The 22,400-nt window shown below is 38.2% G+C and overlaps 1 protein-coding gene across 23 annotated transcripts in view; it reads right to left on the bottom strand.

Moving 5' to 3' along the window:
* The window catches only part of DST (dystonin), a 297,941-nt gene that overhangs the window by 142,869 nt on the left and 132,672 nt on the right, over positions 1 to 22,400 (bottom strand). For all 23 annotated transcript variants that reach the window (XM_090136236.1, XM_090136226.1, XM_090136238.1 and 20 more), the window contains 6 exons: positions 16,723 to 16,889; positions 1,757 to 1,869; positions 1,534 to 1,640; positions 1,046 to 1,165; positions 239 to 334; positions 32 to 159 (listed from right to left, as the gene is read on the bottom strand). In XM_090136236.1, the coding sequence (XP_089992362.1) occupies positions 32 to 159; positions 239 to 334; positions 1,046 to 1,165; positions 1,534 to 1,640; positions 1,757 to 1,869; positions 16,723 to 16,889 (731 nt within the window). The remainder of the gene's footprint in view (positions 1 to 31; positions 160 to 238; positions 335 to 1,045; positions 1,166 to 1,533; positions 1,641 to 1,756; positions 1,870 to 16,722; positions 16,890 to 22,400) is intronic.

The following is a 22,400-nucleotide window of genomic DNA, read 5'->3' as shown; positions in this document are numbered from 1 at the left end:
AACCAATCCTGCCAAACATTCACTAGCATACCTCTCCACTTCAGGCCGAAGAGTCTTCTCTCTTTCCAGCATGGCAATAATAAGCTTTCCCCATTCTTTCTCTATATCATTTGGATGATAGCCTTGAGGAAGTTTGATGCGTCCAAATTCTATCCAGACCTTAAAAATTCAGACATATTTGTTATTTTAAGCCACCAAAAGAGAACTTTTATATATTTCAATGCATGTTAAAACTTACCTCCAGCAGTTTATATAGACGTTTAATTTTTAATTTATCTGTTTCCTTAGGTGGAATTTCTGTTTCTTTAAACTGTAAATATTGATTATAAAGTGCCTGCAGAAACAAACAAAAAAAAAACCTTTAACTTTTATTTACAGCAAACACAGTGAATAAAACCCTTTAACTTTTATTTACAGCAAACACAGTGAATATAACCTTAATCCCTAAACCTTCTTCTAACATTCTTTGTAAGCTTATGTTCCAATTTTTTTTTTCTTTGCTTAAGCTGTGTTAAAAATCATCAGCAACAAGCTGAAGATTTGCTTTTGATCGTTCATATGTCAGCAATGTAATTCTTTTACTTTTCAATTAGATTTTCAAGTGAGTCTTAACATGGCATCTTCAAGAAAACTCAAACCCCTCTCCTGTTAAAATGTGGTTCAAGTGATGGAATTTGCATAACACATACATCATTTCTTTTTATTCTGGATTATCCAAAATATTCTGTGAGGAACGGGTGACAACATTTTCCTTTCTCTTTCAGAAGAATTAAATCTACCTCACTAAACTATATAAAGAACTCTTAAGAATGATTTATAAAATATATCTATAAACCCGCCCTATCCCATCTCTAATGTTTTTAAGTCAGAAAGCCAGCAAAGGTCACCTTAAAACTATTTAATAAAAACCTTTATTGATATAATGCTTCTGTTCTACAGTTGATTTGATTGTATAAATCAACAAACATTTCATTTGTTTGAGCATACTTTGAGTAAGTATGATGAAGTTTCATTCCAATAAGGAGTTTAAGATGCCACATCTCACCTTCAGCTCCACAGGATTGTTGGGAAATGTTCTGTCAGACATTATTGTGACATGGTGCCTGATCCACTGCATGAGGTAGTTCACCATATTCTGATACTCAACCCATTTGACTTCAACATCCTACCAAAGCACAACACAGACTATAGATCAGAAGAAAATTACCTGACAGTTTTGCTTTTGTTTTACCTTTGAAGCCTGAGGACTTCATAGACACAGAAAAGAGATTTCTAGACCATGCAGCTCTGAAATTTTTACATTCTTATTATAATTCATTTAAGGTTTCCAAGTATCTCATTTGCCCTGTTTAGTGTTAGTACCAAATATTTCAAGTGAAAACACTACGTTTTCTAGTCTGCAAAAGAACTGGAGAGGCACAATTTATCAGTCTAACTGCATGACTGAAAAGTAAGAGCATGAAACAAGCTGTAACTGAGAAGCTGAAACCAAGAATGCCCACACGGCCACCCAAGTTTTTTTCTCTGACTTACATTTGCACTGATGCCTTCACCACCTTCTGGTACTTTGGGAAATGCATCATAAAGTGATGACACATAAGTTATTACTGATTTCTCATCAGGTGAAGAAACATCAACATCTAGAGAGCAAGACAGAACAGTGCTTTATCACACAGTTGTAAGGATGCCCACAGATTTGCAACAAGTAGCTATCCGGATGGGGTTTTTCCAACAAAGCCTTTTGTAGCTATCTTACCTTCAGGATCCAGAAGTCTGGCAACACCAAGTTTTTCTGCTACAAAAAAAGCATGTTCTAAATTTGCAAGGTTGCTTTGAACAGCAACGGTATTCATGTCTATCAGGTCCGGCCTGCCAAAGAAAAAAAAAAAGTAACACTTGATTACAACCCTTAAATCACTACAGCATTAGTAACTCCAAGGACATGGAAGGATTCAGCAACACAGTTTTCATCAAAAAAAGGATTTCATTAAAAAGATATGAACAGGCAGAAGTCAAGGCTAAGTGATAAACACAAGCAGCAGGCAACTTCAACCCTGTTAGTTCTTCCTTCCACCTACCAGTTGAAGTTTCTAACCATCCTTTTTACATACCTCTATGTTCTCATTTATTTGTATGCATTGCCATTGCATTTTCACAGAATCACAGAATCACAGAATTGCCAGGGTTGGAAGGGACCTCAAGGATCATGAATCTCCAACCCCCCTGCCACATGCAGGGCCACCACCATTCCACCTAATGCTAGACCAGACTGCCCAGGGCCCCATCCAATCTGGCTTTGAACACCTCCAGGGACGGGGCATCCACAACCTCCCTGGGCAGCCTGTTCCAGTACCTCACCACTCTCTCCGTAAAGAATTTCCCCCTGACATCCAACCTATATCTCCCTTCCCTCAGCTTAAAACCATTTCCCCTTGTCCTGCTGTCACTCACCCTTTCAAAGAGTTGATTCCCCTCCTCTTTGTAGGCTCCCTTTATGTACTGAAAGGCTGCAATGAGGTCACCCCGCAGCCTTCTTTTCTCCAGGCTGAACAAGCCCAGCTCCCTCAGCCTGTCCTCATAGGGGAGGTGCTCCAGTCCCCTGATCATCTTCGTAAATCGTAGTTTTCTTGCCTTGTCCTTTCTACTGCCCTTGCAGAGGCTAAGTTCACTTTTCTCTTGGGACTCATTTATGTGGGGAAGGTCATTTCTACCACCTTTACAAGTTTAAAGTTGTTCTGCATCAAACTCTTCAGTGCACATCAGAATCCATATGGAAATAAGGTCAGTCACAGTAACATCACTTGAACCTAGCAGACAAGTATTCTTACTGGGCATTAAAGAAGTCCAGTTCAAACTACATCAAAGCCCTGCTTTCAGAAAAATGCTGCTGCCAGTTCTCCTGCAGACAACCGTCAGCCCTGTAACACTTTCAACTTCCCTCCTTCTAAACTTCACAGCCAGTCATAATACTCTTATTTTAAAGGAATACACATACTAAGCAAAACTCACCTCTAAACAGTTCTAAGGTCCATAAATGTTATCTTGTACCAATGCCACAAATTTTACATTAATACAAAACTTCACATCAAAACTAACTAAAAATGAATATTATCTTTTAAGTTTGCTATGTGGTGTCAGGTTTTTAGATCTTGTGGTTCTCAACACATGCTGCGTTGCTGTCTGTTTCCTGCACTCCCAGGGATCCTGTCAGCGAGAGCAACTGAAAGGAAGAAGGATCTTTTGAAAGACACTGAGTGAAAAACTCATCCCATTGAAGTCAACTAGAGTCACAAAAGCCTGAAAACTTTGGTTTTGAAATCATAAGATCCAGAAAACCTGACCCACAATGGAATAAAACAAACCCTCAAAACAAACAAAAGAAATGTCTAAGTTTTAGTGAATAATTCACTGCTTTCTTAGTTTTAGCAGAAACTTTAAACAATTGAAAAGACAGAAAGAAACTTGTTGAAAGTATCACATTTTAAAAAACTAATGATAATGTATCTTACCAGCTTCTCTTGCTTTAGAATACTCAATACAATTTTGTCCTTGAATTAAGTATATGAATACCGTTAATAGAAATGTATTTCTTTCCAGCTGCCTAGAATTGTTCCTGTTCTGTTGTGCTCTTTAGATCAGTCTACAGGGCTGATCGTAAAGCTGCATCTATCCTTTTTTGAAAGAACATGTAATTAATAATAAAACTTCAGCAGTGTAAAAGGAAACATAATTCTTCTAAGCCAGTGGGAGTTTCTACTTTCAATATGCTTGGTGGGAGCATGATCAAGGCTCATGCCATTGTTCTTTGAATTTCTGTGCAGTGAAAACAGTGCAAAGAAAACAACATTCTCTGTCAAACTTATCAGCACAGAGAAGCCAAGAAAAATAAAAGACAACAGTTGAAAAGAAAATGGAGCAGTCCAGTCTCCTGTTTCAGCCACGTTAACAGAGATGGTATGAACAATAAAGGTTACTTTCACAGTGCAGTTTTGAAGAGAGAAGCAAGCTTCTGTAAGTGTACATAGTTTGCTTTGGGGTTTGTTTTTGATTTTTTTTTTTTTAACCTTTCTTTACATTTGTTTCATGCTTGGTAAAAATGACCCAGGAATCATATATGCTGCCTGTTCAATTGCCAACTATCAGAACAAGAAGGGACAAGTTTTTGAAATAGCATTGTCTGTTCCCAGAAACAAGCTGCAAACTGCAGATTCACCAATATTATTAACTCCTTTGGAATAAAGCTTCCAATTAGATGAATAACTAAGGCTTTTCTCACTGCAAAATAGGTAAAATCCAATAAAAATAACAGCTGTCATAGGATGCACAATAAATATTCCTGCATAGCTGCTTTGGCTTCAGAAAAACTTCGCAACTCTCACTTAAAACAACTTCCCATCCCTGCACCTCTGGCCAGTCAGGGTTATTCCAGTTTCCCGTAAAGAACAACGGTAACTTGCAATGAATACCACTCTATCCTGAGTTAATAACACACCTAATACATAGCATTTCGACCTGGATTAACTAGGCTATATTTGTGTAAAGCTTTGATCTACCAGAAAACACCACAGAAGACAGTGTTTGTCTGTCTTAGTGGTGTTTGTCTTGGACTTTTTTGAAACAAAGCTCAACAGCTGGTTGAGAACAACCCCACTGCTGGCTTACAGAGAAGACAGGTATTATGACTTCCATGCAAAAGCATGTGGTACTTGCCAAAGAAAGTGCACGCTGCACAGGGCCTGGGGCTTCCTCCCTCTGCAGGTTACCCTTTCTCTTTTCAGAATAACACAGGGATACATTGCAAAACCACAGGGACAAGGAGTGTGTCTCAGGAAAAAAGAAAAAAAAAGGACATTCTTAGCTCTAGAAAATACATCCAGAAAAATGACTTGTGAAATCAAAACATGCCATATTGTTCACTTTGTTTAAGAAGGTTTTCTCATGATTATAAATACCAAAAATTGCTTTTCTGCTAGAAGCCTGCATAGACCTGCCCACTAATTCAGCCCAAAGGAATCTGTAATTCAGCATGCTCACAGGGATTCCTTGTGCTGCGCTCACTGCCGACCATCCTGCTCTATGGATCAAGGCAGCTCTGTGTTACTGAGCATGGGCTGTGCACTGTGAATGCAGCTCTTTGGAGCTGTATACTGAAGCCTCACAAATATTTTCCAGTATCTTCAATATTTCATTTCTCAGGTGAATTCTGAAATACTACTAACTGCTTAAAATGCAGCAAGGAGGAATATCCTTCTGATACAATTTAATTGGTTGGCTTAACAGTGGCAAATATCAGATTTTAAAGCATCATCCATCAAGGCAAAAGTTTTCATTTTTAAGGCTAAAGAGATGAAAGGTTTGTAGATGGTTGTTACTTATCATTTATTATAACTGCATTTTATATTAATTTCGTAGTACTGTTAAGTGGTTTTCTACACAGTCAAGAACCAACAAAATCCATTTCAAGTAGAAGTTGATGACTCTACCTTCTATCTAATATTTTGAGTCATCTTACAGCAGTGGGCTGGGTCCTTGCCATCAAAAATCACACATAAACATCCCAAACACAAGGAGAGTTGGAACATTCCATGCAAAAGAGATGCTTCTGCTATGGCCACACCTCAGCCAAGGTGCTTGGCTTCTCCATAGTGAGTCATTAATCACCTAACTTATAAAATGATGAGTGTCTGTATTCCAGGTCTTAGAGTAGGTGTTAGAAATTAGAAATAATTTGTATTGGAAGAGAGAAAAAAAGATCTGATTAATACAATTTCAAGTAGGAAACAGAGAAAATCATGAACAATTCAAGAAAACATTTAAATACACAGCATCACAAAGAGAAGTGAACAGTATCTGCATAGCAACATAAAGAAATCAAAGATCATGCTTGGGTTTGTTTGTTGTTGGCTTTTTTTTTTTTTTTTTTTTTTAATGAAAGAGCCCTCATATAAGCTTTCTATTCTGCAAACACTCCTTGAAATTTGTAATGCATAAGAAAGGTGGGCACACATAGATTTCTCCATAGCCAGAACCTAATATCTAGTAAATAGTAAAATAGTTCAAGGTCCAAACTAGAAAACATAGTATTTGTCCATTAAAACAAAAGGTCAGATATAAATCAGATCAGATATTTCACAAAAACAGCAGGAAAAGATAATTAATGGAACTTTTCTGTTACCAATCGATGATGAAAAGACAACATCCTTCTCTTCACTGTTCTCCAATGACAACTGCCCAAGTTACAGTAATGTTTATTAAACCAAATATATTTAAAAATATATATATATACCTGAGCAACATACTACATCAAAATGCTGTTAATTGGTTCAAGAAGGTTACCAACAATCCTGAAGTTCTTTATACAAACAATTCAAACTGTTTCATCTGCACTTCTCTGTTTCAATCAAAACTTTTGATGGTGTCTGAGTAATACCCAAAATTAAAAGATATTTCATTCTTGGCTTATTGAGCACAGAAATTAATACAGCGAGTTTCAAGCAGAACTGGCAGAGAAAACATGACTGAAGATGCAGAGTGAAGTGTGCGTGTCCCTGTATTTACTTAGCTTCTCTATTGCTGTAATTAGGAAATGCCTATAAAATATAAATGAATTCTTTGCTTTGCTGTTCACAGACAACTGAAAAGGACACATGTCAGTAAAAGCTGTGCTACTTTCAGGATGCGAACTACGAAAACTAATCAAATCCCATACCATAACCATCAAAAAAATATCTTAGAAACAGAGGGACTCCTGAATCAGATAGGATTTACCATATATTTCAAAACAGAGCAACACTATACACCACCTGTCCTGGAGATTTTGACTCACAGCAGAAAGATTGCAAACAATGGAATCAGAGATAAGTAATGTCTGTGTAAAACAACTATAAATTTTAGCTCACCTTCTCTTGGCACAGCTCCTGTTACTTTCCCAGGAACTCTGCAGATGAGCCTATATGCTAAGTCCTACCATTTAACCTAGTCCTTAGGATAGCTAGAATATAGAAGATAAACATCTACGGATGACAGAGTTTCCAAACTAAGAACCAGCTGCATCTGTCCTTCAGAGGAAACAGTCCAAGGACAATTAATCTATAGTTACAACTGTTAAATGAAGTTGTTCAGAAAAGAAGGCTTGTGCGGAATAATGTGCAGCAATGTTTTAGCTTCATTAGTCAGCCCTGAACATTCATGGTATAAATAATTGCAGACTGTAACTCCTATGGGAATAGGTTTTGCTTAAAGTTTAACAGATTCATTCAGAAAGAGCAAGATTGGAGGACATCCAACTTTTATACTTCCCTCAGAGACCACAAGGTCTCCCTTACATGTGTATACAGATATATATGAGACAAGGACTGATATTCAGCTCCAGAACCAGACACCTAAATTTAATTATATATATTCAATTGTCCTCATGCATTTCACTGTAGTCAGTGGTCAACACACCCAATACCACCTATCCAGCAAGCTCTCCAGAATCGGAGATTCAAAGGGATAATTTAGATAATTGCTTCTCTCTCATGAAATGTTATGCCTCACTAAACATGAATGTTTTGAGACTCACATACCTCAAAAACATGAGAAATAAAAAGCATGGCTATGCATTTTAAACACATAGATAAGCTCTTAGGAATTTGATAATGATTAGTGAAGATTTGTCTAGTACTTCTTGAAGACTTTCTCATTCATCTAACACAAAATGAAGTTAAAAAGGTATCACAAGTTTTCCAATAAAAGTCAATAGATACATAATATGCCTTGTTTGATAGTGCATCTTTTAGCATTTCACTGGAAGTTTAAAGGGGAAGACAGGTGAAAAGTACTTCACAAAGTCCTTCAATATTGGTCAATACACACAGCCATTTTTAAGTGATTTACATAAATAATTCCATTATTCTTCATTCTGAAAAAATATATTTCTATTACATATATATTATATATATATTTCTATTAACATGACCTCCAAGTACTCTAACAAGGACATGCTACAGATACATTTCTGGAGTATTCCTCAGACATCTCAGTATGCACTATAAAGATTTCCAATAGAAAAATAATGTTTTAGCTGCACTAAAATTAAGGGCATTTGAGGGGTATTTTTCTTTACTTATTTATTTAGCCCCTAATCATATATATGGCTAATCAGATTATTCCAATTGTGCACGAGTTATAAAAATCAGACTGAATCCTCATGCCCCACTTCTGTTAGCACAGCAAAACCTTACCTGTAACTTGTCATATAAACTGACTTAGATAAAGACACAAATGAAGCATTGTAAGATACAAGTCCTAATAGTTAATTGTGGAGTTCAGCGTTAGCAAAAAGCTAACAAAACCTAATCACAACTTGGCAGGAGGTTTGTGACAAAGCTTTCAACCTTGCTATTTGCATGAATGAAACCAGAAGGGATCTCATTCCATCCTTTCACTAGCTTTAAAACCAGATTTTACATTCTCTTTGTAATATGAGATAACATCATTTTAGAAACAGTAATGCTATACAAGTTTGCCAATTCTTTTCCCTATGATTAAATTTAAATAGGAAAGGGCTCATATTTGTTAACCTCAACCCACACTTTGTGATCTGCAGAAATAACCATAAATCACATACTTTTCCTTGGAGTATCTGAATATCAAAAAGTTAATGAAGAAATCCAACTAAATGATTTTTCTGCTCTGCTCTGTGAGAAAACTCCTTCCAAGTCCAGGCAGTCACTGCTGGAATGCCCTAGCTTGCCAGTGGGATTAACGTTACCAACAGGGAAGGGGGGGGGAGTTAACACAAGGAGATCAAAACCAGATTTCCCAAAGGCTCCTTGTGCCACCCTGCCTTGGAAGCAAGCGTTCCTTCACGTATCACAGATGTGCCAAATGCATTGCCAGAAGACCAAGACCTCTCCCTGTTTATCTTATTTATCTACCTAACCACATACCACCCCACCACTGCTCAGACACCAGGCACTTTTGGACGAAGGTTTCTGACACCCTAAGGTGTTCTGGTCTTTACTGATGATCTAAGAGCAAGAGACACAAGAAACTTGTGTGAAAAGCTGGCCTTTCAATCCAAAGTTTTGTGGTTTTTTTTTTTTTTTTCCAGTTTACTTCCATTTTGCCAAAATAAGAGAAAAACTCCGATTTCATCCCAGTATGACTTTTTTTCTTATCACTTACTGCAGAAAAAGAAAACTGTTATCTTTCATTCAGCTGCTACTTTGCAGTAGGATCCAGCACAACATACAGAACGATCATTTTAATCCCAGATCTGAAAATAACTATTTCAAATATCTGGAAGCTTCCCATCTGGTACCCACAAAGGCTAAACAAAACATCACAAGGCATTAAAATTGTAAGCTAGCCTCCAGTACTATTTTAATACAGCCTGTACCAAGAGACATCACAATTTTTCAGAGTGCCTCCAACTACACTGTAGCTGAGATTACTCCATATTTCTAAAATCAAAAACTATTTGCATACTCGGGCAAATCACATTACACAAATGTCTGTTTGTCAATATTTTAAATTATCCTAAACACTGTTTATATTTTCCCAAATTGCTACATCGTAATGGCAAATTAGTTTCTTTTACACAACAAAACCCTTGAAAACGGTAACATACACATTTCTGAGCAATGATAGAGTGGAGAACACAACAAACTGACATTTTCTTTTTGTTAAGGCTGGGTAATAATAAATTACAAGTTACAAAACAACAAGCCAAAACTAGCAGATGCAACTAATCTCTTTATTTAAAACATATCCCCTAGCATTTTAAGGTTTTCTTTTGCATTCATTCATTCCCCACAGGGCTCAACATGTTACTGTAAATTGAGGTAGCCCTGTCCCTCCCCTTAAGGAATGTATTCATGTCAGTACCTGATCGCCTGCAACATGTTTTAACATCAAAGGGATGCCATAAACACTGCCATCCAGGAGCTCAGCATTCACTCATCTACTTGTACATGTCATGCTATCCTGCGTAAGGCTGAAACAGCTCTGAGTAATGAATGTCTCCCTAATATCTAATCTAAATCTCTCCTTTTCTAATTTAAAGCCATTCCTCCTTGTCCTATTACAATCAGACCACGTAAAAGGTCAGTCTACCTCCTGTTTAAAAGCTCTCTTTAAGTACTAGAAGGCCGTAATCAGGTGTCCCCAGAGCCTTTTCTTCTCCAGGGTGAACAACACCAACTCCCACAGTCTGCCTTCATAAGAAAGGTGCTCCAGCACTGATACTAAGATGGACCCCTGAGGGACACCACTCATCACTGGCCTCCACCTCGACACAGATCCATTGACCACAACCCTCTGGCTTGCAGTCTTCCTGCTAATTCCTTATCTACTGTATAGTGTCCATTCAGATCCCTCTCTCTTCAATTTAGAGATAAGGATGTTGTGTGGGATCATGTCAAAGGCCTTACAGAAGTCCTGACAGACAGCATCAGTCATTCTTCCTTGGTCTACTGATGCCACTACTCCGTTATAGAAGGCCACCATACTGGCAAACAAAATCTGCCCTTGGTGAAGCCATGCTGGTTGTCTCAGATCACCTCCTCATCTTGCATGTGCCTTAACACAGCTTCCAGGAGGATGTGCTCCATGATCTTCCCAGGCACAGACATGAAGCTCACGAGCCGGTAGCTCCCGAGTCCTCCCTTCTCCTTTTCTTACAAATGGGAGGGACATTTCCCTTTTTTGGTCACAAGGAACTTCACTTGACAGTTACAACATTTTAGAGAGTGGCTAAGCAACCACAACCATGCTGACCAGTTCCTTCAGGATCTGGGATGCATATTATCTGGTCCCATACATGTTTTTCTTCTAACATAGATACTATTATTTTAACTTCTGCTCAAAATGCATCTCTTTGAACTATTTATTATCACTTTATCTCTTTTGGTACATTTCTAATATTTTGCTTTCTTGTTACGCAGTGCTCAAATTTGTACACTGCAGTATTCACATGGTCTCAGCATGCTTTTGTATAGAATTACATGAAATGACCTCACTTATTTTATGTCTCAAACCCCTCATGTGTGTACTACTGCCCAATTTGTTCATCAAATTGCTGCCCACCCTAATCACTGAGTTTTAAGAATTTAGTTTATTCACACCTTTTTTCCTAAACATTGCCTCTGTTTTGTATGGTTGTTGAAACTCATCTAAGAGTGGAAGTGCAGACGTAACTGGACAGGTCTGCACTTACAGCATAAAGAAGACTAGATCAAAGGTCCGTGATTCTTTAATTGCTGGTCATTCCTGTAGCATGACCCTGGCTGTGCCGATGTGTATTCTCACAAGCAATCTGTTGGCACAAGCCACGCTGCTCCATGTAACACAAAATCAAACAGAACGGCCTGAATCCACTGGCACAAACTCTAGAATTTAAAAATGTGAAAACAAAATATAGAAAGGAGTACACACATCTTTTCAAATACCATGTGTGTCTGATGTTAAATCTTCTCTTACTACCTCTGTACTACACTGTCACTGAAATTATAATAGGCAGTATGATTGGGTGTGTTTTCTGAGCGCTGGCAGCCACCACATTTAACAAAGTATATATAGATGCCAAGAAAGCATATCACTTATATAATTCTGCTATTACTTTTGCTGTTTATTAAATTATTTTACTTTCAGAGACTTCTTAACAAAAATTGTCTTCATTTCTTGTGCACCAATGGCTCAGGTATGTTTGAGGTTAAAAAAAAAAAGAACAAGCAGCTTGTTACTTTGATGTCACTCAGTAATTTTTCATTAGAAAGTCCTTTGTTTTAAAACAAATGTATCTTTAAAGTGTAATGTAGATCTGTAATTAAGATTATTAGCTCCAACCCAGTAAACAACTCTTAATGAAATAGGAGTAGCATTCATTTTCTATAGATATCAACTGTTCCTATACATTTGAACAACAGGACACAATTCTATAAAATGAGCGTTTCTTCTTCCTGGAAGAAAAGCACATACATAAGAAAATGGAAACACAAATCAAGCATGTTTACCTAAAGGATAGTCTACTGTCTAGAGATGCGAGACTAAGACCCAAGCATGTATATGGCAATATCTCTGGGAAAATCTGGGCATTATGTGCTGATTAAAGTCAGTCTCCAACTTTGAAGTCTGGCTTACAGGTTTCTGCTATGTATGATATAATGTCATGAAAGAAACAACACGTTTCTTTCTTAAACTGTCTGAAGTCACATTTCTTCCAACACAACACACTGAAGCAAATAACATGTCTTAAATGAAAAATTAAGCTGTAAGAAGCTAGTTACTTAATAGATGAGACAAACAATTTTCTTGAAAATGCTGGCCTTATGTATAACCTTTCATAATGGATGGACTTGATCACAATTCAAAGAAAGATGTGGAGTTCAGTAAAAGTCTGAAAACTGATATATTTAAATAAAAGTGTGTAATTAACAAGCATCATAAAGTCCAGTAATAAAACTGACTTTTTAGGTTGATAAAATTATATTCTGTCTGCGTAAAAACAAATATTCACACGGAATAACTATGAAAAGCAAAATTGAGGGCCTGTAGCAGAGCTCTCAGAGCCAGTTCTTGAAGCTGGCATAGAGCCCAATTAATTTCCCAGACATTTAATCACAGAATCACTGAATCACCAAGATTGGAAAAGACCTTCAAGATCATCCAGTCCAACCATCATCTATCACCAATAATACTCACTAAACCACGTCCCTCAACACAAAACCCAAACCTAACGTAAACAAATGTTCTGTAATCACTTACAGAATGTTTTAAAATTGAGGTTTTACACACTCTTTGGAAGTTCAGAAGAGCAATCTTCCATCTTACCCTATAAGCACAGACTGCTGGAACTTTCTGAAAACACGAGCAACCTTCTTACACAAATCACATTTTACTGAGAATATTAGTTATATTATAACCAAATATCTCACATAAAAACATTTTTTCCCTCATTTCTGTCACTCATTATTTTCTTATTATTTAAAGAAGATTGCAGATTCACTGGAAACTCATGCATACATCCATTTATAATTATAATCTGCAATTCCAATACCCTGTTGTCTAGAACTAGACAGTAACATCTCCTAGCCACTTGCAGGATCATACTGGACCCATATAGTTCATGCTTTGAACTGCACACCCAGGAAAGACCCATCGGCCATGATGTCAGGGCTGTGAGCACAACTTTGTGTTCAAAAATACATTTGGATGTGGTACTGGGGTACATGGTTTAATGGGGAAATATTGATGGTCGGTGGATAGTTGTACTGGAATATCTTGGAGGTCTTTTCCAACTTTGGTGATTCAGTGATTCAGTGACTCCTGTGACTGGCTGGCAGCTGTATTCCTGCTGAGGAGCTCCATCCCTGTTTATTCATTCAGTTCTTGCTGTAAGCTGGCATTCTTCCTGGCCCAGGGTGGGGCAGCTGTGCGGTATTTTCATAAAGCAAAGGCATCTCTGATGAGCACAGCATACCTGGCACAGGAGGAGTTGCCACGTTGCACTGTGACTGGCACACGTGCTCCTCAGGAGCACTCCACACCCGCAGGCATGCTCTGAGGTGGCCACACCACATCCACAACACTGTCTGGGCCAGAAAATCACAGCGCAGATAAAGATAGAAGGGAGCTCAAAAGGTCATCCTGTCCAAACCTCCTGTGCCCAAGCAGGTTACCCAGAACAAGGTGCAGCTTTTGGACATCTCCAAGGAGGAGACTTTACAGCCTCTAGGCAACCTGTGCTAGTGCTCAGCCACCCCACAGCAAAGAAGTGTTTCCTGATGGTCAGACAGCAGTTCTTGTTTCAGTTTGTGCCTATTGCCACTTGTTACTGGGCACCACTGAAACGAGCCTAGCTCTGTCCTCTGCACCCTCCCTTCAGCTATTTGTAGACATTGATAAGATGCCCTGAGCCTCCTCTAAGCTGAACAGTTCCAGATCTTCCTTTCCTCATAGAAGAGTTGTTCCAGCCTCTTAGTCACTTTTGTGACCCTTCATACATCTCTCTCAAGTATGCCAGTGTCTCTCTTGCACAGGGAAGCCCAGAGGGGAAAAATCACCTCCCTTGACTTGCTGGAAATGCTGCCTAAAGCAGACCAGAATACCATTAGCCTTCATCGCAGCAAGGCCTGTTGCTGGCTCACACTCAAGTTGGTGTCCACCAGGACTCTTGGGTCATTTTCTGCCAGACTGTTTTCCAGCTGCACAGTCCTCAGCACATACTGGTGTCTGGAGCTTCTCTGCCCTGGAGCATGCCAGCCAGCAGCATTTGCAAACATACAGCCCAACTTCTGAGAACACCTCTGCTCTGCAAAATGGAGTCTGAGAGCTACTAAAACAGGCAAACTGAGCATATGGAGAGCCACAGCCAGAAATATGTGCATTCTGTTAGTATTTAACCTACTTACCAATATGAGCATAAGCTAAGTTTATTTTTGTTCTCTGGAATAAAACACTGTAGTTAAAAATATCAGGCAACTGTTTGGAAAGACCGTTCCAATCTTGTGAGCAAATGCTGGAAATTATTATCTCTATTTAAATGATATAAAACTGCAAAGGAAAAAAATATAGAAGCTCGATGAAATCAGTGGAAGAATGACATTGATTTCATCAGTGAGGTGACGGAGCTCAAGAACTATGACCTCTCAAAGCAAAAAAACATCAGATAAAGACTTTAAACATGTATGTTTACAGGAACAGGATGAGCTAAATGGAAACAGGCATAGAAGTGCATACAAGGGGAACTCTGCACTTACTCAGGAGACACTGAACCTCAGCCACTGAATTATCTGCTTTATGCAAAGCACTCATGTCATAGGTGCCTGTTTTTCCTAGCCAAAAAGCCATGAATGAAACTGTCAGAATACTGCCAAAAACAGCACTAACAGAGCAAATGCAGGTAGTTAGTAATACCCCAAAACATTAACAATTGCACAGCCAGAGAAGAGAATTCTAGTTTTTAACTGATCTGTACAACAATTACAAGTTGCTAAGATGTAAGGACCATGCTGTTCACCAAAAGAAGCCCTGGCACAAGCCTCTGAAAAAGATCTAAGAAATATTTTGTATTATTCCATCTTGTATGTTTTTTTCTTTTTTTTCCTCCCCCTCTCTATGTATCTTTCAAATGGTTTATTTTTTTCAAATTCTCATCTGTGCTATGTTATTTTTTTCAGCTGTTCTGTCCTGAAGTAAAAAAAAAAAAACAACACAAACCAACAACAACAAAACAGCCCAGCCCTTTGCCAGTTATTTCCCTTTGCCTTGCCAACCTTACTAAAAGAAGACATTCTTGTTGGCATGTACCTCCTCCCTCCCTGGCTACCCAGTACAGAAGCATTAATCAGAAAAACAATTCATTGATTCAGATGCAACTTCATGTTGCCTTAAAGTTACGAACTGTCACAGCTATCTTCTCTGGGACTTAGAGCACTTTTCATGCTTAGAGTCTTTCTATGCAGTGCTTGGGGAGCTGCACCTATCTGCCTGACTCATTTGTCTCCCATTTCACTTCACTGTTCTAGTCCCCATACTGTATGCATGCTGCTTCCTCCTAGGTTTCTTTCTGTGATGAGACAAGTGGTCTCACAAGAGGAAATCCCAAAAAACAGATGATCTGCACAGAGAGGGACAAATTTGATGTGCCTTATTTAGGACTCTCCTTCAGTATTATACCAAGGAAATTACATACCTTCAAACTTCCTCATAATATACCTCAGAGCATATCACACAAACTCTTCACTCAGACTGTAATATAATCTAGAATTTGCAAGCCTTGTAAGTGAGAGACAAGTCAGTTCACACTAATTAGCCCAATGGCAAGAAGACTCTCCTCTCTGTGTAGTTCTATAAAAAAACAAACCTACAAACCTCCATGTTCAAGTTAGGAGCAAAGAAATGTACAAATACAGAGAAATGTCAAACAATAGGCAAGGTTGAGCAAAGTGCTGATCTTAAATCTTGTTCTTCTGCTGAGCTCTGATTGAATGCCAAAGTCGATTTTATCAAGGGACCACTGTTCCTAATTAGAATCTAGAATTAGACTAGATCTCATCAATAGACATCTTCAAGTGGATTTTAAATAAGTAAACCTAGTGTATCCTGAAGCCATCAATGGTTTTATCAATGCTAAACAGTGTGGTCACAAAAACATAGAAAGAGAGAGCAAGAACAGTGCCCTCCTAATTCTGGGAATGCTCAAGCCAACTGGTCTCATTTTTCATGAGAATGCCCTTTTGTTTTCCAGAAGGCATAGAGTACATATCAGCTCCAAGCAGAGAAACTGCAGAAGTTCTCAGTTCCAGAGGATCAGTGAAGTCAAATAGAGAAGAATATGGGGAATTAAGGCATATCTCAGGTATGCAGTAGTTGAGGGATTTAATCAGCAGTACAGATTTGGACTGCAGAACTGGAGAGCACTGTTTTGCTCTGACTTGAGCTGTACACTGATGTATGACCAAAGGGAATGTGAAGACATGGAAGTAGAACCTCAGATACACTCTTCTCAACAGCTTGGAGTGATCCTTGAAGGATGTGCAGGTCTCATGGGGTCTCTCCTCTGAGGAATGAGGGACACAAAAGGGCTAACAAGGCATCCTACGTCTCCAAGAAGCAAAGGACCGCCCAGGAAGAGCTAGTATCATCTCCACAGCTGCAGTGCAAGGTAACTGCAGAGTCTCTCCACGTAGATTACAATGCCGAAATTGATACTTCTCAAGAGAACAGAGTACTTACCTGTATTTATGAATGATGGCATTAAATAATCTTCCATCACGCCAGCACGTAGTGAAATTTTCACAACGGATTCCAGCATAACCCTCAGTTGTCTGCTGTGACCACAGGAGCAATCTCTCTTTAGCAGACATGTCCTCTGACTCTCCAGTAACATGGATATCAGATATCTAAAATACAATGAATATAAGTATTACAACAGATCTAACACTAAAAAGCATTTAAAATGTTGCAGAAAAACACCCCTCAGTAGTAAAGGTTTTTCCTTCTTTAGCATCTGCATATATGGATGACTATTCATGCATCAAATTATTTCACGCTGTATCTCTACCAACTCTTGTTGTTTACAGTATGAAACATAAAATTTATAGCATCACAATTTGTTTCAGCCAATTCTCAACCTCAGTTTCTGGGGAAAATATAATACTTTTACATAATGAGAAATATTTAAATATGTTTATGCTGATAATTTGAATATTAATCGAATTTTATTTATCATACCTACTTTACATATGTATTATATAACTAAATATAAAATAAAATGTGTTACAGGCAGATATTCCATCTATATAATACCCATATTTATATTAAACTTAATTCAGTATTTAGTTAGTTAGTTCCTCTCTTAAAACAGGTTTAATTATAACCTATGTGTTTATGGAATTCATTGATGAAACAATCATTTGTAGTGAAAAATGATGAAAATGATTTTAGGAAACCATTTTCTATTAAGTATTTTAGGAATAATTGAAAACTGAAAGATCATAATTGAAAATTCTATCCCAGATTTGGAGCATTTTATTTTGCATTCTCTTCTATTATCCTCTTTGTGTCAGCCAAACAGGAAAGATGGCAAACACTGGGAATTTTGCATACAAATACTGCTTTCTAGTGGATGGTCATAACAACGTCTCCTGGCCTTGAAATTTCTGAACATTATCTTTTGTCTGATGCCTTCCTGGGGGAATTCAGATAGATCAGGCTGAAAAGTATGGCTTCTTTCTCTCATTAAAGCCACACAAAACACAGTCAGGAACAAAGAGATGCAGCTTTCTTCCTAGTGCTACTCTGTTAACTCCTAACTAGAGGTGGGGGGAAGCACTGGGAAGCGGGGGACAAAAGGAAGAGCGTATCAAGGCAATGGAACTACTGAACTTCAACCACTTTTCATAATTACAGGGGATGATGGGCATTTACAGCCATCTATCAAACTGTAAATAAGTTTAAAGCAGGGATCAAATTCAATTATTTTCTATCCAAGCAGACATAAAATTACAAGTTGTGAAACCTGTTTTTCAGATACTTATCAAATGCCATCATATCTGCTGGCTATAGGTAAGGGAAGATACCGCTGCTGGAAATCAAAACCACTGACCTATTAGACTAGCCCATCAATAACCTCCAAACAATCAATAGCATTTTTGCTTCCTAATGTCTACACTGAACATTTTAAAGAAAAAATCATAGGAAAAAAACCTTTTTTGGTTTAAAATACTGAAAAGAAACACTTGCATCTATTTCTAATTGTTTAGAAATATCTAGGTGCACAAATCCTGCACAAAATATTTACACAAGGAAATATAGGATGTATGAGTTTTACATATGAAAAAACAGGGAATCCAAGGTGGCAAAAGATCAACTTAAAATCTCTCAAAATTTTCTTGTAAAAATCTAGGAAATCTGTCTGAAACATAAAGCCTCCTTTCTATTGGTTACCTTTATTCTTTGGTATTTCAAAGCAAGAAAGCAAACTAAATATTTTTTCAGTAGCTTTAGTTTCTATTCATGACAGAACAACCAGACTACAGTATAAATTAAGTCAACCATTTACTACTTATCCGGCCAACGCTTCTGAATAAGATGACATCATCTGGAAGTGCCAGATGTCCAGTTTAAAAAATCAAAATAAAAAAAAAACAGCAACACTATTTTTCCTGTAATTTTGAGAAAGTCCTCTGTGTGTAATCCTTAAGTGCCACATTTTTAATATATTTTAATGTAAGCAATCAAACAATATAATTTGCTAATGGCCATTCCTTAGAGCTAGGTTCAAACCTTCAGCCTCCTTCACGGTTAATTGGACTGTGTTGGCTGTGTGCATTTCAAACTGCAGAGAGTGCAAACACAGCATATTTGAGTGCATACTAGATTCTTCCAGCAAAATATGATGTTGAAAATTAAGGCAATTTCTGAAGGTCATGTTTGTATCTGATGTTACATGCAAACAACATTTGTAACTATGGACACGAACACAAGGAAAACAGTTCTGAAACTGACCACTAAGCAACTTTTCAGTGCAAGTTCTGGATGCCTAAAACAGGTATTTAGTTTGTCCTGAGATGAACAGGATTTTGATCAAAAATTCTCCACACCCTAGCTGGTCAGATGAAGAAAAAGAAACAGACTAGACTGGCTTCAGAAACTGAAATTGTTTTCTATTCACAAAGGTAGACCCTTTAAATACAGGTTAAGGAATGCCAATGTAAGCGTGAGATCTGTAACAGCCTGAGCATTCCTGTCCCTTAATTAAGGTATTTCAGAATCTGAGGCTAAGATTTCAGCCTTCATCATAAACACTGGATTCACATTTATAAAATATAAAAATACAAATGAGAGAAATGGCGAGTCAAAGAGCAGTATTTTCTTATACTTACAAATATGAACTGTAATTTGCAGGACATCCTATTAACTTGGAAGTACTTAAGTAAAATACTACCCCCAGAAAATAAGATGCCAGAGAAAAAGTACATCTTATCAAAAAATATCATTATACATATGACTAACCATGCATTAACTTCAGTATTTGCAATATCATTTTGTTAGGAATACTAGAACTGAAAATAGGTAGGGACAAACAAATCTTTTACTGTTGAAATTTATTCTTCAAAACAAATTAATCTGTGCAAACGTTTCATTTGGATATCCCACAGACCTATCAAACCAACCCCACTGTAATCCTTTAGTGGAGCACTTCATTCCTTGAGCATGGAACGAATTGTTGAGTTCACACCAGCTTGATCGGTTCTTTACTCTTCAAATTATATCATAAAGCCTTCAAATTATGAGTTGTTATACAAGAAAAAAAGAATTAGCTCTGTAGCCAGCTCTAGTATCTCAGGATCACTCTCAAATGGCACTGAATACTCTATTTCATGTTTCTTACTGGGAGAATTAGTGCTTATAGCTCTGTCTATACATACACTCCACATAATTCAATATGCAAAATCAATACATCAAAGAACCTCAAGCTCAGAAGTTGCTGATCTCAGTAATGTCATTCCATTGACACTGAAACCAAAGAACAAACTAGTATACACCATAAGGAGTCTTCCTCTGATTCCATCCTATGCCAAATGTTTTAAAGCAAGTCTAAACTGGATATAATTGACTTAAATATACAAAAGTGGAGAATGGGATACAGATGTACAAAATGCAGATTTACGATGTATTATGAATGAAATGTATTCTGATGCTTGCTAGCTCAAAAAGAGAAATGTCTGAAAAAAAATAAAAAACACATTAATTACCAACATTTTGAAATGCTTATTTTAACAGAAACATTCCTGACTATTGAACAAAAAAGAAGTATTTTTTTTCCATCTAAGTAGCTAAGTAGTTAGTTATGTGTTGTGTTTAAATAAGATTGTTTGACAGCATGCTGAGGGAAGTAGAGTTATACGAATGGAATTTGAACTTGCATGTGATCACAAGAACTCATCTCCCTTGACGTTACAGTTGGACTTTGTGAATTTCCATTTGGCCATAAATGTAAAAAGCTCCTATTCAGCTCTTTTAAAGCTCAAAGGGGCTGTGTGACCAGCTTTGGACAACACCCTTTAAAATTTCTGGAAGAGTTGGAGAATTCCAGAAGAGAAAAACAGAAAAGACAAAGACCTAAAAATGCATAACTTCTCAGGAAAGACTGAAAAATTGTGTTTATTTAGTCTGAAGCAGGGAAAACTTATTGGAAATGTGACAACAGCCTTCAAATATGCAAAATACTGTTTTAAAACAGTAATAAATCAGTTGCATTGGGAATGGGAAAAGAACTAATGAGTTTTAAATGAGCATATGGATGAAAAAGGAACTCCTGACAAAGCTCAAACATAAGCTAGAGATGTATAGGTAGTGCAAACAGGGACATGCCAGATGGGACGAATACAGGGACATTGTCAGAGCATGCAAAAATGTGATGAGGAAGGCCAAGGCCCATTTGGAATTAAATCTGGCTAGAGATGTCAAGGACAAGAAGGGCTTCTTCAAACACATAAATAATGAATGAAAAACTTGTTAAAAAATTCAATCTGCTACTGAAGAGGGCAGGAACTCTGGTAACAGAGGATACAGAGAAAGCAGAGACACTGAATGCTTTCCTTGCCTCAGTCTTCACCACCAAGGCCAGTCCTCAGGAGTCCCTGACCTAGGAGATCCAGCAGAAAGTCTGGAGAAAGGAGGCACTTTCCCTGGTTGAGGAGGACTGTGTTAGAAATCATCCACACAAACCCGACATTCACAAGCCCATAGGCCTTGATGGGATGCACTAATGAGTGCTGAGGGAGCTGGCAGACATCAGTACTAGGCCATTCTCAATCATCTTTGAAAGGTCATGGCAATCAGAAGAGGTGCCTGAGGACTGGAAGAAAGTAGAAGTCACCGCAGTCTTCAAAAAGGTCAAGAAAGAGGATCCAGGGAACTATAGGCCAGTCAGCCTCATCTCAAATACTTGGAAAGATGATGAAATGGACCATTCCTCTTTGTCTTTTTGCTATCCATGGCTGTTTACGAGGGTGGATAGTGATAGGATAGGGGGGAATGGTTTTAAACTGAGACAGGGGAGGTTTAGGTTAGACATTAGGAGGAAATTTTTCACTCAGAGGGTAGTGACAGGTTGCCCAAGGAGGTTGTGGATGTCCCATCCCTGGAGGCATTCAAGGTCAGGCTGGAAGTGGCTCAGGGCAACCCAGTCTAGTGGTTGGCAACCGTACACATCGCAGGGGGTGTTGAAACTTGATCAGAGAATCACAGAATCATCAGGGTTGGAAAAGACCTACAAGATCATCCAGTCCAACCATCCACATCTCGCCAATAGTACTCACTAAACCATGTCCCTCAACACAAAATCCAAATATTCCTTGAACACCTCTAGGATCAGTGACTCCACCACCTCCCTGGGCAGCCCATTCCAGCGCCTGACCACTCTTTCAGAAAAGTAGTATTTCCTAATGTCCAGCCTAAATCTCCCCTGGCGCAGCTTGAAGCCATTCCCTCTAGTCCTATCATCAGTTACACAAGAGAAGAGGCCAACCCCCAGCTCACTACAACCTCCCTTCAGGTTAGAGAGAGCAATAAGGTCCCCTCTGAGCCTCCTCTTCTCCAGACTGAACAATCCCAGCTCCTTCAGCCACTTCTCATAGGGCCTGTGCTCCAGACTCTTCACCAGCTTTGTGGCCCTTCTTTGACAATCACTGTGGTCCTTTTCAGCCCACACCATTCTATGATTCTATGATTGGCTCCTTTTGGAGGCCATCTCTAAACACATGGAAGATAAGAAAAGGATCAGTAGTCAGCATGGATACGCCAAACTGTATCCTCATCCAAAGTGCATGCTTAACCAATCTGATTGCCTTCAATGATGGAGCAATTGGCTGGATGGATGAGGGAAGAGCAGTGAATGTTGTCTA

This window comes from Phasianus colchicus, chromosome 2 (genome assembly GCF_987193195.1).
Source record: "Phasianus colchicus chromosome 2, bPhaCol1.hap1.1, whole genome shotgun sequence".
In the NCBI taxonomy this organism is placed as follows: Eukaryota; Metazoa; Chordata; class Aves; order Galliformes; family Phasianidae; genus Phasianus; species Phasianus colchicus.
This window is presented reverse-complemented; position numbering and strand designations above follow the sequence as displayed.